The 12,696-nt window shown below is 49.9% G+C and overlaps 2 protein-coding genes across 10 annotated transcripts in view; one reads left to right on the forward strand and one right to left on the reverse strand.

The window, feature by feature from the left end:
- Window positions 1-101: 101 nt before the first annotated feature.
- On the forward strand, window positions 102-10,680 carry LOC308191532 (uncharacterized protein; the record flags this gene model as incomplete). Of its 5 annotated transcripts, none has more annotated exons than XM_080584009.1 (3): window positions 102-3,421; window positions 6,467-6,653; window positions 9,995-10,680. In XM_080584009.1, exons 1-3 carry the CDS (start codon window positions 3,163-3,165, stop codon window positions 10,014-10,016), a joined length of 468 nt encoding a protein of 155 aa, XP_080440135.1. In that variant the 5' UTR covers window positions 102-3,162. The 5 variants fall into 5 exon arrangements, 3 of the variants coding, with proteins under 3 accessions (XP_080440135.1, XP_080440136.1, XP_080440134.1); XM_080584010.1 differs by lacking the exon at window positions 9,995-10,680 and adding an exon at window positions 8,705-8,891 and having other exon boundaries at window positions 102-1,091; XM_080584008.1 differs by lacking the exon at window positions 9,995-10,680 and adding an exon at window positions 7,109-7,216.
- Window positions 7,342-12,696, reverse strand: part of KIF25 (kinesin family member 25) — a 43,353-nt gene continuing 37,998 nt past the window's right edge. For all 5 annotated transcript variants that reach the window (XM_080584000.1, XM_080584002.1, XM_080584001.1 and 2 more), the window contains 2 exons: window positions 10,688-10,843; window positions 7,342-9,449 (listed from right to left, as the gene is read on the reverse strand). In XM_080584000.1, coding sequence (XP_080440126.1) covers window positions 9,292-9,449; window positions 10,688-10,843 — 314 coding nt within the window. In that variant the 3' untranslated portion in view covers window positions 7,342-9,291. The remainder of the gene's footprint in view (window positions 9,450-10,687; window positions 10,844-12,696) is intronic.

Here is a 12,696-nt window from a genome sequence, read left to right on the forward strand (position 1 = left end):
AGTAATGTCTTCCATTTGAGATAGATAGGTTGTGGAAATGAATGTGCTGCTGGACAGTAACCCATGCATGAGCTCAGCTTCCAGTGGAAAACCATAAACACTGCAGTCACTGGAACAACTCCTTTTCTTCCCTGCCAGCCTCGGCAGCAAGTTGCCAGAGGGGCCTCTGTCATACCTTGAGGACCCAGTCCAGCCGGTTGGAGTCAGCTGGAGCACTGCTGGGGGCTGAATCTAAGTAATGAGACACGGGACACGTTAAGCTGCTCGCAGTGGTTGGTCGAGAAAACAGCGTGTGGACAACTCCCAAGGGTGCAGAGAGCTCCTGTCAGCATCCCCCTGGGGGCTGCATCTGGGGACAAGCACACCAGCACATGTGATGCAAAGCGCTGCCGAAGAGCTCTGCTGAAAGTCACCTAACCTGCCGGCCTAGTGTCTGGCGTGGGGAAAGGAAAGTTTTGCTTTTCTTGGGACATAAAATCTCTGAAGGAGTGCCCCAGTATAGCTATTCACATCTCTTCTCAAAGGAGCTTGCTGGCTGGAGTTTATGTGCAAATTCTTTTTCTCCTTTTCCCCGGCTATGTTATAGACTGCTAAAGCTAGTGTTTTGTTTTTTGGTTTGTTTAAAAAAGGTATTTTTTTAAATGTGCTTCAATTGTATAGTGTTGCCCCTAGTCTTGCAACTTTTCCCCCTTGTACTTCACACCCCTTTTGAGGACGTGCTGTGTACCTACTTCATATGTACTCGAGGACAAGAGGCTCGCACAACTTTGGCTAAGGGGCTTGGTAACAGAGTTTTTTATGGAGGTAAACTTAAATAATAGTCAAATATTAAGCAACCCGCCTCACAAGGGCTTTGTCGTTTCTCTTTTGCTTCACTGGACAAGTAATGGAGTGGTAGCACCTTTTTGCCTGCTAATGTGGATGCTGCTGCCTGGAATATATATGAGAGCCGGTCTGTGAAGACAGGACTTCTCATGGCACCGGCAAATCCCGCATGCAGGAGGAATGAAGCAACACAGCAAGGGACTGGGACGCTTTGGTGCAGCACCCGATGGGTGCTGAGGCACACCGAGCGCAGGAGGTCCTCGGAGGTAAGGCCTGAGGACGTCTAAGCAAAGCGTGTTGTGCTAAGGCTGACTGAGGGGGAGTTTGGGGCTGAGTGAGAGCAGTGAGCTCCGGGAAGCTAAAGGTGTTCCGACAGACAGCACTTTGGAGCAAGAAGCGATGCCCCCGGGGCAGCGGAGCCGACACACGCGGCCATGCCGGAGCCGGCGCCGTGGCCGGGGCCGGGCCGCCCCCTCCCGGCCGAGGCGGCGCCGTGAGGCGGCAGCGCCGGGCCGGGGCGCGGGGCGGCGCCCGAGGAGCGCGGCGGGGGCCGCCCGGGGCCAGGGCGGAGCCCAGCGCCTGAGGGGGGCTGGCGGCGGCGCTCCGGGCTGCGCTGCCCCCTCGGTCCCTCGGCCGGGCCCCGAGCCTGGCTCTGGAAGTGATGTTTAGCCTTCCTGGTAGACTGCTGTTGAAGAGCGTAGCTGTGGGCTTTTACAACTCCACTTGATTTTTATTCCTGGAAATACTTGCCCCACGTTTTTATTTTAAATCTCACAATTTATACAAGTCCTTATTTTTCCAGTGAGATAACTGGATGCAGCGTGTGCTACAGGTCCTAAGTCTCAGCCCCCCAAGAGGAAAACGCCACTGAGTACTGGGGAGACAGCGGTCGTTCCCTGCTCCTTACCAGGTGCAGGCTCCAGTGCCCTCCTGCTGGGCCACCTCAGGCCCGAGTGTCACACCTGTGTCCAAAAGCATCCCCTCCCAGGGAGGGATCACACACAGGAGCATCCATCCTTGGCCCTGAAGCTCAGCCCAGGGTTGTGCCGCTGGGACGCCTCCCGGTTCCCTTTGCTGCAACTGCTGCAGGCACCGGTGTGGTGAGGATGTGCTGGTCTGTGCTCGGGCGATGGGGATCTGTGAGCAAAACCACACGCTGTAGGAAGCCAGGTGTTCTTCTGTCCTCGGTGTGTAATTTGGCACCCAGGGATGACAGTGAGACGGCTCTTTGCCTGCTGCTGTGGCATCCGCGCTTACCCACCACTGGAAGTAAGAGGCAGTGCAGTTTGTTGTTGTTCCTGGCCGAGGTATTGAAATCTTTCTTGTCTGGCCTGTGGGTTGCGCTCCTATATTTAGCATTAAATTGCTTGCTGTAGGTGTGTGGGGGAGCTTTACCCCAGGTCTGATGGCAGGAAGCAGGAGCTGCGGACAGACACCACGCAGACTCTGCTGAAGCGGCTCCTGAGCGCTCTGCATTGCGGGGCCAGCAGCACTGGCAGTGCCCCATCCCCTGCTCTGAGTATTGCTGGGGCCACGAGGGGTTTTCTGCCCAGATGATCTATGGCTAATGCAAACGTTCTGCTCATGGTCCTTCTAGCCAGACGTGAACAGAGGGCTGCCATAATCCTGCTTTTAAAGTGCTGATGCACTGAGATGTGTTTAGAGAACATCCAGAAGCCCAATATACGTGCATATTTTTGGATGTCAAGAACCAAACTGACACTTGGGGAATACCTTGAGGTCACGTGTGTGAGCACCAGGAGTTTGTCTCTCACCTCTGGAGAGCTGCAGTCCCCACCTGGCTCTGTGCATGTGCATTCAGCTGGCCCTATCCTGCAGCAGTAGCTGAGCAGCAGGATTTGCTGTGGGAGCAGCTGGATGCAATTTTGCTTAATGTTTGCACTACCAATAATAGAGAGGGCACGAAACTTTTCAATCTGCTTCAACACAAACCACTTTGAGAGCCAAAGCAGAATTACTTCTGAAAAACACAGGGTGGGGGCGAGCATGTGAAGGGAGAGCCCTGCAGCCATCCTGCTGGCTTTATCCTTTTTTTCTGGTCCTGCAGCCCAACAGAGAGTAGGAGCTCATGTGTGTGGCTTTCTGTGGACGTTACCAGAGCTCTGGGCAAGCTTTCAGACAACCCCACGCCTTTAAGGGTAGCAAGCTTTAAGAAGGGCCCAAAGCTGCTGCCCCAGGCGCTGCTACCACTGCTCTGGCCCAGCTTCATCGCTGCAGTCCCTCAGACTCCGAGCAGCCTCGGTAATACCAGGCAGATGCCCACACGGCTCCAAGTGCAATTTCTCATCCAGAGAACACACAGATAAAACACAGAGCATGGTGGCAGCGGGGAGAGCTGCTTCAGAGGTAACACCCTGGGCCTGGAGGAGCTCGAGGTTTGCAGGTGGCCCTGAGCTGCGCCCCACTGCCCAGGGGCAGGGAGGGCTCCTGGCCGCTTGGCAGATGCCTTGGCACAGCTGGGAGCAGGTCCAGGGGGCGGGTGCCACAGGTGAGCACAATCAGTGCAGAGGAAACCATCTCTCCTCTGCGGAGAAGAGCTGGGGAAAGGCGGAGGTCCTCGCAGACCCACCAGCAGGTGAGTCACCAGCGGCTTCTGGTGGTGTGGCCCAGTGGGTGAGCTGCCCGGGGGCCATGGCTTGCTAAGGGCAATCCTGTCACATCCATCCTGTCCCGTCCCGTCCCTTCCCATGTGCTGTTGTGCCTGGTTGTGTCCATGGCAGCCCCAGCTGGGCCCAACCAGCAGTGCTCTGAGGGAGCAGCTCCTGTGTGTGGGCCCCGGTGCTGGACGGGGTTAGTGGCCGTGTCGGTGGTGTATGTAATTTAATGGCGTGGTGGAGACAGCCACGCGTCCCCAGACAACAGGTCTCTGCCAATCTGCGTAGACACCTTGTCCTGCCCGGGAAGCCAGTGTTTTGGGGTCACCGTGTGCTGTGATGGCATCCCGGGGTTGTGATGTTTTGGTGTGACAGGATTTCTGTGACTGGGGTAGAAAGGATTAGCTAAAACCTGTCCATACTGGAAAAAAATGTTGGCCTATGGCTTGTACTCCATGTCCAGAAAGTGGCTGTTGTGAGTTGCTTCATGGAGTATCTACAAGTCCTCTCTCCTTGTTCGGGGGGAAATGCAAGACCTGGTGCTGCTGAAGGTGCAGGTACAGCTTGCTGTGATCAGGCATTGCCATCTCTTCCTGCCCCTTGACATGAGGGAGGAAATATCATCTTCTGCCTTTTGGACCTTCAAAGCCTCTGCCATGGCTTCCAGAGCTTTTTATAGCGGTGTGGTTTTTTTTTTTTTGCTGTTTTTTTTTTCTTCTTTGTTTAGAAGAGGGAAGAAACCATTTAGTGCAGTCCAGAGGAAAATGAGAGGGAATAACACGCCTCTGGTGCTTGCCTCTAAGTGAACTGCTGGGCACTGGCTCAGCCCTGCCAGGGCAGTAATTTCATGTTGCAGAAAAAGGGCGAGAGGGGACACGTGTTGGAGGAGGTGCTGCCAAGCATGAAGCCAGAGGAGCTGGGGGAACAAGGGGCTGACAACTTGGCTTCACTTTGGCTCCCCAGGGAGATAAGAAGAGGGCTAATTTTCAGCCTGCAGTCTGTGGACAGGCTGCGCAGATCTCTTGTTCCTGGAGTTTGGTAACTAACCGTGGCCTGGGTTTTTCCCCTGTTGTTTCTTATCAAGGCTGTTGCTAAATACTTGTTATTATAGCTGGAGCTCTGCAGTTCTCCTCTTGTGGTGTTTAGGCCCTGATGTTTGCGCTGTTAGTACTGACATGCGGATGGACGTCCTTGGGCACTTCAGCATTGCAGCAGGACTTCTGAGGCTAATCTCCAAGTTTTTAGGGATGTCATACCGCATACATGAGGTGGATTTGGGGCATTACAGCAAGTTATTTGAGTCTTGTGTTTGGGACTCCTCTTCCAAATGCTTTGTCTGATCTGTCCCAGACTGCTGGGTGTTGGGAAAGGGCTCATCCCTTCTGTTTATGGGAGATCTCAGGTAAAAGCGCAGGTGGAAAGGATTCGTATCATGAGGTAAGGAGGCTGTTAAACAGCCTGTATAAAACCTCGTCCAAGAGCTCAGGGAGGGATTTGCAGTAGAGCACAGCGGTGCATTATCAGCTGGTTTTAGCACTCCCCGCGTTGCCCACGCGGTTCCTGCGACATGCGAGGCTCCTGCCGAAACCAGGCAGGTGCTGCGGTGCCCCGCAGCTTGCGGCCTTCCCTCTCGCCGCCCCCCGGCACCCTGCACTGTGCTCGCCCCTGAATGTCACCAAGGACCAGCCGAGCGCAGTTTTAGGACGCTGATTGTTTGGACACATTGCCAACCTCAGTCAAGACCGCTGGCACCGTGCCTTTTATTAAAGATGAATCCGAATAAACAAAACTGAATGCAGCTGTCTGCTCCCCCCAGGCAGATTCGTACATGAATTCAAAAAAGCTCAACTTCTCTCACAGATTTTGTCTCTCTTATTTAGAAACCGAATACGCTGCAAGATTAAAATCTTGCTTTGTTAAAATGGATGTAGGGAAAGGAAAAGATCCTAGGCAACAATTCCCCTCGCTCACGCCCTTCAATTAGATCACCCTCTGCCCTCCTTTGTATGGCGTGTGGCTCGCGTTGCTGTCTGGCTGGGCTATTTTTAATACATTGCTCAAAAGCCACGCAGGGCTTGTGAGAGGCCGGGGTACGTTCAGCCTTCCTGCCCCCAGGGCCTGTCTTTCCTCTGCCTGTAGACACTGCTCCTGCTTCCTCTGGTGGCAGAGGGGTCGCAGGCCCGTCGGCTTGTGACTGCTTGCCCACAGCAGGAGCTGAAAGCCTTTCCCAATAACCTCTTCCTTCTTGCCTGTGCCTTCTGCAGAGGTTTGGAAAAGCTCTTCGTCAAATGGAGTCGGCAATGATGACTATTTAATAACAAATTAAACATTTTTGTGACCCTTCCAATGCTAATTATGGTTTTCCTAGCCTGAGCAGCCTCTCTTTGTGGTGTGGCTGCTGCCAAGGCATGAAGCCACACATGGAAATTGAATATATAACATTCAAACTTCAGCATAGGTCGAGGTTTCGTTTCAGACTTGGCCAGAGGTGCTGGCGGGTTTAATTACCGCTTTTATTTATTGATTGATTTCTTTAACCCTGTGATGAGCTGCAGCACTGTTAAGCAATTGTGCTCGTTTGCAAATCAAGTCTCTTCCCTGCTCTCTGCTGCTCGGAGCACTCCCAGGTCAGGGGGAAGCTCAGTGGCTTCTCCGCAGAGGGTGTAGGGAGCTGCAGCGTGAATTTACAGCCCGGGGGCCACGTGCTGTGCCTGAGGCAGCTCCTGCAGTCAGGTGAGCTGCCCGGCATGAAGGGGACATGAAACCGGTGGCCTGGACTTGCTCTCAGGACCAGGAAGGGCTGCTGAAAGTGGCTCTGTCCCATTGATCCCTTTCCTTTGATTGCAAGGGGAACCAACAACTGGAGGTGGTGAGTTACATCTGTGAGGATAAATCCAATGTGGGCACCAAACTTCTGGGCTGTATTTTGGGCTTGTACTTTGAAAGCCTTTGTCTGGTGCTATGTCTAGACTTCTGCTGACTTTGTACGGGTCTGTGTGTCTGCATGTCCATATTCTTTACCCTAGGTAAACGCTTGCTGGTGTTAGGACCTGGGGACTGGGCCGGCAGGGCCCCACTTCCCGCACCCCATCTCCAGATCTGCAGAAAGTCCTACGAGCTGGACAACCTCCTGCGTGGGGCAAGACGTGAGCTCCAGTTCTTCGTCTCCAACCCGGATCCAGACGTTCTGCTTTTCTGGAGGGCGCTCAGCTGGTGAGTCAGAGGCCGTGCGAGTAGGAGACGAGGAGGTGAGGGCTGCTTCCCTTCACGCCAGGGCATGAGTAGGGGCCTCCCAGCAGCTGCTGAGCTCATCAGGCTACACACCATTTGCTCCTTGGCCAACGTGATGCTAAACTCAAATGCCGAAATATTCTCAGGGCCAAATTCCCTTGTGTGCCCTGTGGTTTGCATAACGGTCTGAGAAGGGGTGCAGGCAGCTAGCTGCTGTTGCTCGCATAGTTTGCTCAGCTCACCAGCAGGGCAAGGCAAAAGGCAGAATAAATTCTAGAGCAGCATCTGAAGTCCAGTTCAGCGGGTAGCAGCTGTGTGGTGCCTGTTTTGCAGCCTATATTGCAGCAGGCAAGGGGACAGTGCAAGGTGCGATACAGAACGCAGGTACCAGAGAAAAGCCATTTTGCCCTTGCAACTTTTGCCCTTCTTTCCTTCAGTTCATCGAAGCTGACGCTGGGATTAAGAAATCAAGTCCCTGTAACCCAGGAAATTCCAAAACTGAAAGTTCTTAGAGCAAAATATTAACAGTGCTGCCCTGCATAGCCTGTACGCTTCACTGCGTAGGCCAGGGAGTAATATGCTACACTGGAAAGGAAAACAGGAATAGGGAATGCTGCATATGCACAATTTGGCAGGGTTTATGTTAATGTAGAAACTTAAACTTTTGGTATTTGCTGATATTTAAAGGTTTTATTTCTCAGCTTTAACAATAGGGATGGCAGTTTTTTCCCTGTCACACAGATGATAGATAAAGGCCAAGTTTTAGAGAGCAACTCCAGAAAAGCAAGCACAGTTCACAACAAGTTACATGCAACACTTAGTGCAAAATCCTCAAAAATATTGGAGGACCTTAGAGATGCTGGTGGATTCAGCTAGCCCTCTCATGTCACTTAACCACTTTCAGAGCTCTAATCCTGGCTGATTTAGTAGCCTTGTCATGGGATTAGGGCAAGCTTGAAGATGTCTGCTCCTCCATTTCATTTAACAGGCTGACATTCCTCAGTCTGACACTTTTTTTATCTGAGATTCCTTTAGTGACCGTTCAGCTTTATAAGGTCCCGTGTCCAGATTCGTTTTCTGCTACTGCTGGAATCGGGTAAAGTTGAGGCATTTTTAACCTCATGACATTATTTAGGAAAACAAGTATTATTACAGCTCTCCAAGTTGCAATGCCAATGTTCTGAGCACCAGAGCACCGCATGCAACACAGCAGCTGTTATATATTCAAGGGTGAAATTCCGATAATAGTATGCTATATAATTTCTGGATAAATATTTATGCTTGTGAAGGTTAAGCGACTTGGAGTGCTGTAAACTCCAGCCTTTTGGGCAGGCCACTGCAACTTAAGCCTTCTTGCAGTGACCTTCTGCTGACCTTTCTCCCAGGCTAGAGGCAGAGTGATTGCTGGAGGTAAAAACTCAAAGTGAATCCTGAGGCCTCTGCTGAGCTATAAAGCAGTGCATAAAACGCATCAGCTGTTATTTGAATGCACCTACTCATCTCAGAATCACTTCTCATCTTGCCTAAGTTTCCCTGAAACGTCTGTCCATATAACTTCATTCACAAACCCCATGCGATGTTGTTTCACTATTGGTGAATGAGTGTAAAAGCCTCTTGAGGATGACAAGCACCCTATCTTGAGCTGGGTTCTTGGTGTTTTATTCATCTGATAGATGGGAGGCATGTATTTACGCTTTTAGAGTGTGCAGACAGCTGCAGTGTTGTGGTGTGGCTAACTTCAGCACTGCAACTGAAACAACAAGCAAGACTGCTACTGAAATGGTTGTAGGAGTTAGGTCCCGTTAGCCATTAGGAGCTGTAGTTCTGGGTCCTTCAGCACTCATGGAGTGAGCAAACAAACAAAAACAACAGGCAAAGCTGTAGTCACAGTGAACCCAGCATTGCTGGGATTTGCTCCAACCATTTAACCTGAGTGTGTTTTCAGAAAGCTGTGTGACCCCCCACTTGCTTCCCAAGCTCCATTCCAGAGGGATAGCAGCTATAGCCTTACTCCTTTTTCTCCATCTCGCTAGTGCTGTTATTTCATACCTAAAACCAGAGAGCAGAGCTCCATTCGGTACAGCTGATGGGTCCCTTACCCTCCTACCTGTCAACAGTGCACTGGGAATGACCCCATCGGTGCGAGACAGAAGAGCAAGCCATGATGGTGTGTCTCATTTTAATGTAAGCTGTGAGGAAGTATTTCATTTGCTGCTCTGAGGCACTGGAATGCTATTCAGACTCCTGTCTTCTACTGAGAAAACAGAAGGCAGCCTTGGCCTTTCAGAAGCGAGCCGTCCTAAATCAGGGGTCTGTTGACTTAGTTCTACTTACTTGCCTAAAGGAAACACATCACCAAAACCATGTCTTGAAGTAGCTTTCCTAAGAAAGCCTGATTTATTTCTATGAGAGTCTACCATGGCTGGTAGCTGTTGTCAATTCTTGTTATTATCTTTGGAGCTAGAACATTATCAGCAGGTTTATGGCTTACTAATGCCATGTTGAGGATTGTTTATTTTATCTGGCAGTTGACATCTAAAAGAATGCCTTTAGGACAACGATATACATTTCAGCCTGAGGAACTCATTAATAATACTTTAATCCATGGGAGTCTTAGGTTTTATTTTGCTTTACTCTGCACTGGGAGATTTTTTTTCTTGATCTGTCCTCTCTGAACTTGCCGAGCACGAGTTCCAAATCCCAGAGACTGCAGAGATTCTGTCAAGTACTTCTGGTCAGGAGAGATGCACAGCATCAGCAGCAGTTTGGCATCGCCTCCTGGAAGCAGAAAAAAGCCCAAACATGCTCATTTATCTCGTTATTTTCAGTAAGTTATGCGCCAGTAATGTACTGATGTACATAGCGACCAGCACAGGCTGCCAGTGCTTTTATGAAGCAGAAGACAACATGAGGAAGGCTACTGAAAACAGGCAACTCCTTAAAATGAAGCTTATGTCTAGCAATATGATGTAGGATCATCATTTCAGTAGGACAAACACTTGTAATGTAGATTTTTTTTCCCTTAGAGCATCATCAGTTAGTCTGCATGTACCTTAAGGTCTGGACACCTCATTAAGCTTTGTCAAATGCTTGCAAATTCAGGGTCGTCTTTGTGTGACATTTGTTTGTCAGCTTTGTGACAAAAAAGCAAAACAGATTTACTAAAGGTTCAGAGAATGATTAAGCAAACAAGGAAATTGCCACTTTCAACTCTTTGTCTAAACAGTGTCACCCAGGTCATGCACCAGACAAGGTTAAAACCAGGCTCGGTGCCCACACAGCTTAGCTCCTAGACTTGTTTCTTTGGCTTTCCCCTTTCACAGGATGGATGCTAGCACTAGGTGAAATTAGAAGTTCAAGCATAGTGCATAGTCTTTTAGAAACTCTGCAGAGCTATTACCTCAGTCGCTGCCAAAGCTTTGAACTGGAGACTAAAAGCACAAGGACTGATGCTTTCCGGCAGAAGAGGAACGGACCAGTGCGTGGACTGACACCGATCCAACAGTACTGCGGGAATTCCACTTGCTTTAAAATTATTTCTGCATAGAGGAGGAGCTAGAGAGGAAGGGGTGACCCAGATACAAAAAAGCTGTAGCACTGTACCATGCATATGTTCTGGAGTCTCCCTCCTTTGTGTTAAGGCTTCAGGGCCCAATATTAAGGAACGTGCAAATGCATGACTGCACGCTGTAGTAATAAAGACTGAAGCTTAACTTGAGACTGTACATGAGCTGAAACACCAGTGAAGTGCAATCATTACCCTTCACTGTCGTGGTAGAGATGTGATTATTCTAAATGTATTCATAAACTGAACCTTGGAAAACAGGAGGGCTTTGCCAAATTTAGAACTCTCCCTGTACTCCCAGAGCTGTGTAGTCACACCGCTCCTGCGAACAGAGGCCCACACAGGAGGAGTGTCACTACAGGATCATCCTCTGGTTTTGCACAACAAGGGAGGGGAAAAGATTGGGAAATTAAGTCTGCGTTGTTAAACAGAAGTCAGAATACTTCCTTACCTACAGAGTCCTGGAGCAGATGCGTGAGTTTGCTGTTTCGATAGGGGACGTGAGATCGCTGCTCCGCTATTGCTCCAAGGACGTCGGCCAGGGCAGACAAGCTGCGGTTGATGAAGGACGTCTCTCTCAGTGCTGCGCCTGTCACTCCAGACATACCTAACACATCAAGAAAAAGGCAATGGTAAGAGTAAGTAAAGCTGCTTCGACTGTAATCTGTGAGAAATTCTGGTGCTGTATCACACACTTCTGACACGATGTTTTTAAACACAAATTCTGAGCCGTGACTTCCAGTCCACCCATGCCACAGGCAAGATGCGGCGGTTGTTTACTGCAGACGCTAACCCATTGTGCAGCGTTTCTGCTCGTCTGAAGGAAGGTTAAAGAAGGTTCAGTGCCTGCAGATGGTTTGAAGTACCTCATGTTGAAGTTGATCTCTCCAGCTGTACAATGCATCTTGGCTCCATATGTACTACAAACAGGGAACTGAGAAAGTAGGAACACTGTAAGGTCGGACAAGACAACACTGCTTTTGAAAACACCAGGCCGCGGTGCCTTGGGAGAGAAGACTGGTGTGTTCCACCACTTTTTATAACTGCTAACTGCCCAGCCTGTAACGCTTAGGAAGAACAAGCGTGGCACTGACAGCATTATCTGCAGAAACCGAACAGTACAGCAGCCGTACGTGTGAGAGGTTTACGCTCACCAAAGTCTGTAAGACGCTGTTCTTTACGGTATGATTTGTTACAGTTGGTCACACAGGAAAACGATGCCCTTTTGCCACCCACCCAGCATGGTGGTATGTGACTAACTACACTGCCCTCAAGCAACACTGCAAAGGGTGTTGTCTGCTCATCAAAGTTGCACCAGTTTACAAAGGCACTGCGAGCTCAGCTCATTGATCAGTCTGGATGAGTGTCCAGTTGAGAGTAATTTCTCCTGTCCTTAACTCTACCATTTGGGGATGAGAAACTTACTATTAGCATTTAGCATCGTATTATTCAAGTTCAGCCTTTCTTCAGGATAGTGGAAGAGCTACACGTGGATCTGCAATCATTTATCACTACCCAGCGTGCAGGATCCATGCTAAGCGGAGCTGATGGTGGGGTCAGAAGGGGCTTGCAGTTTTCTTAACTGCCTTCTGTCCTGCCTCCAGGCAGAAAAAGAGGCTGTACAGAGAGAGGCCATGGATCTTGTTGTCCCTTCAGAGCAGCATTTTCCAAACCGGGAGAACAAGAGACCTGTTCAAGAGGCAAATGTGGAAAGTATGGCAAGAGCAAAAATAGCCACAGAAGCCTGGGCAGAGAAGGCTGTAGAAATGCGACCGTGGGGCAGGATGGGGCTGGAATGGTAGAGCCTCTTGGCAGAGAGGCACAGAGCAAAACCGTTTGGAAAACCCTGCCACAGGGTGGACAATAAGCTGAGATACGATGCATCTCAGACTGACTGTAGACTTGGGCCTCTGCTTACAGCAATCCCTAGACTGAAGAGGGGCTCCTAAGAGAGTAGCTATCACCGTAAAGGAGAAAACTGCAAATAGGTCAGGGGGGTACGCATTTAAACCACTCATCTCTGTATTTGGTCAGATGAACTTGCCCAAAGCATTTAGCTGCTTTCAAACTGAGCCTGAGTTTGCTAAAAAAAGGATCACTTAGCTTGGAACTGGTGTAAGTGATCAGGACGGCTGTGGAACTAGCAAGCCAAAGTGCAGATGCACATCTTAAACGAGCGTGATGGCTGCTGTACTTCTGCTCACTTAGATTTGTCTACATTTAAAAACAATTACGAGTTACTAGCTGCCCTCGGTTTTATCAGAGTAAGTCCGGCATCTTCAAATCTCCACCAGTGCAGCCAGTGGCAGAGGTTAGTCTACCACATGTGCTGGACCACATCTAATACTGATGAAAGTGAGCCTGCCGAGCCCCAAACCAAGTAAATGTTTGTCCTGATTGAACTGAGAGAAGAAAAACCCACACAATATTGCTCAATTACATGTTTACCAAACAATTTCC

Source organism: Anser brachyrhynchus (assembly GCF_964034855.1).
Source record: "Anser brachyrhynchus genome assembly, chromosome: 3".
Classification (NCBI taxonomy): domain Eukaryota; kingdom Metazoa; phylum Chordata; class Aves; order Anseriformes; family Anatidae; genus Anser; species Anser brachyrhynchus.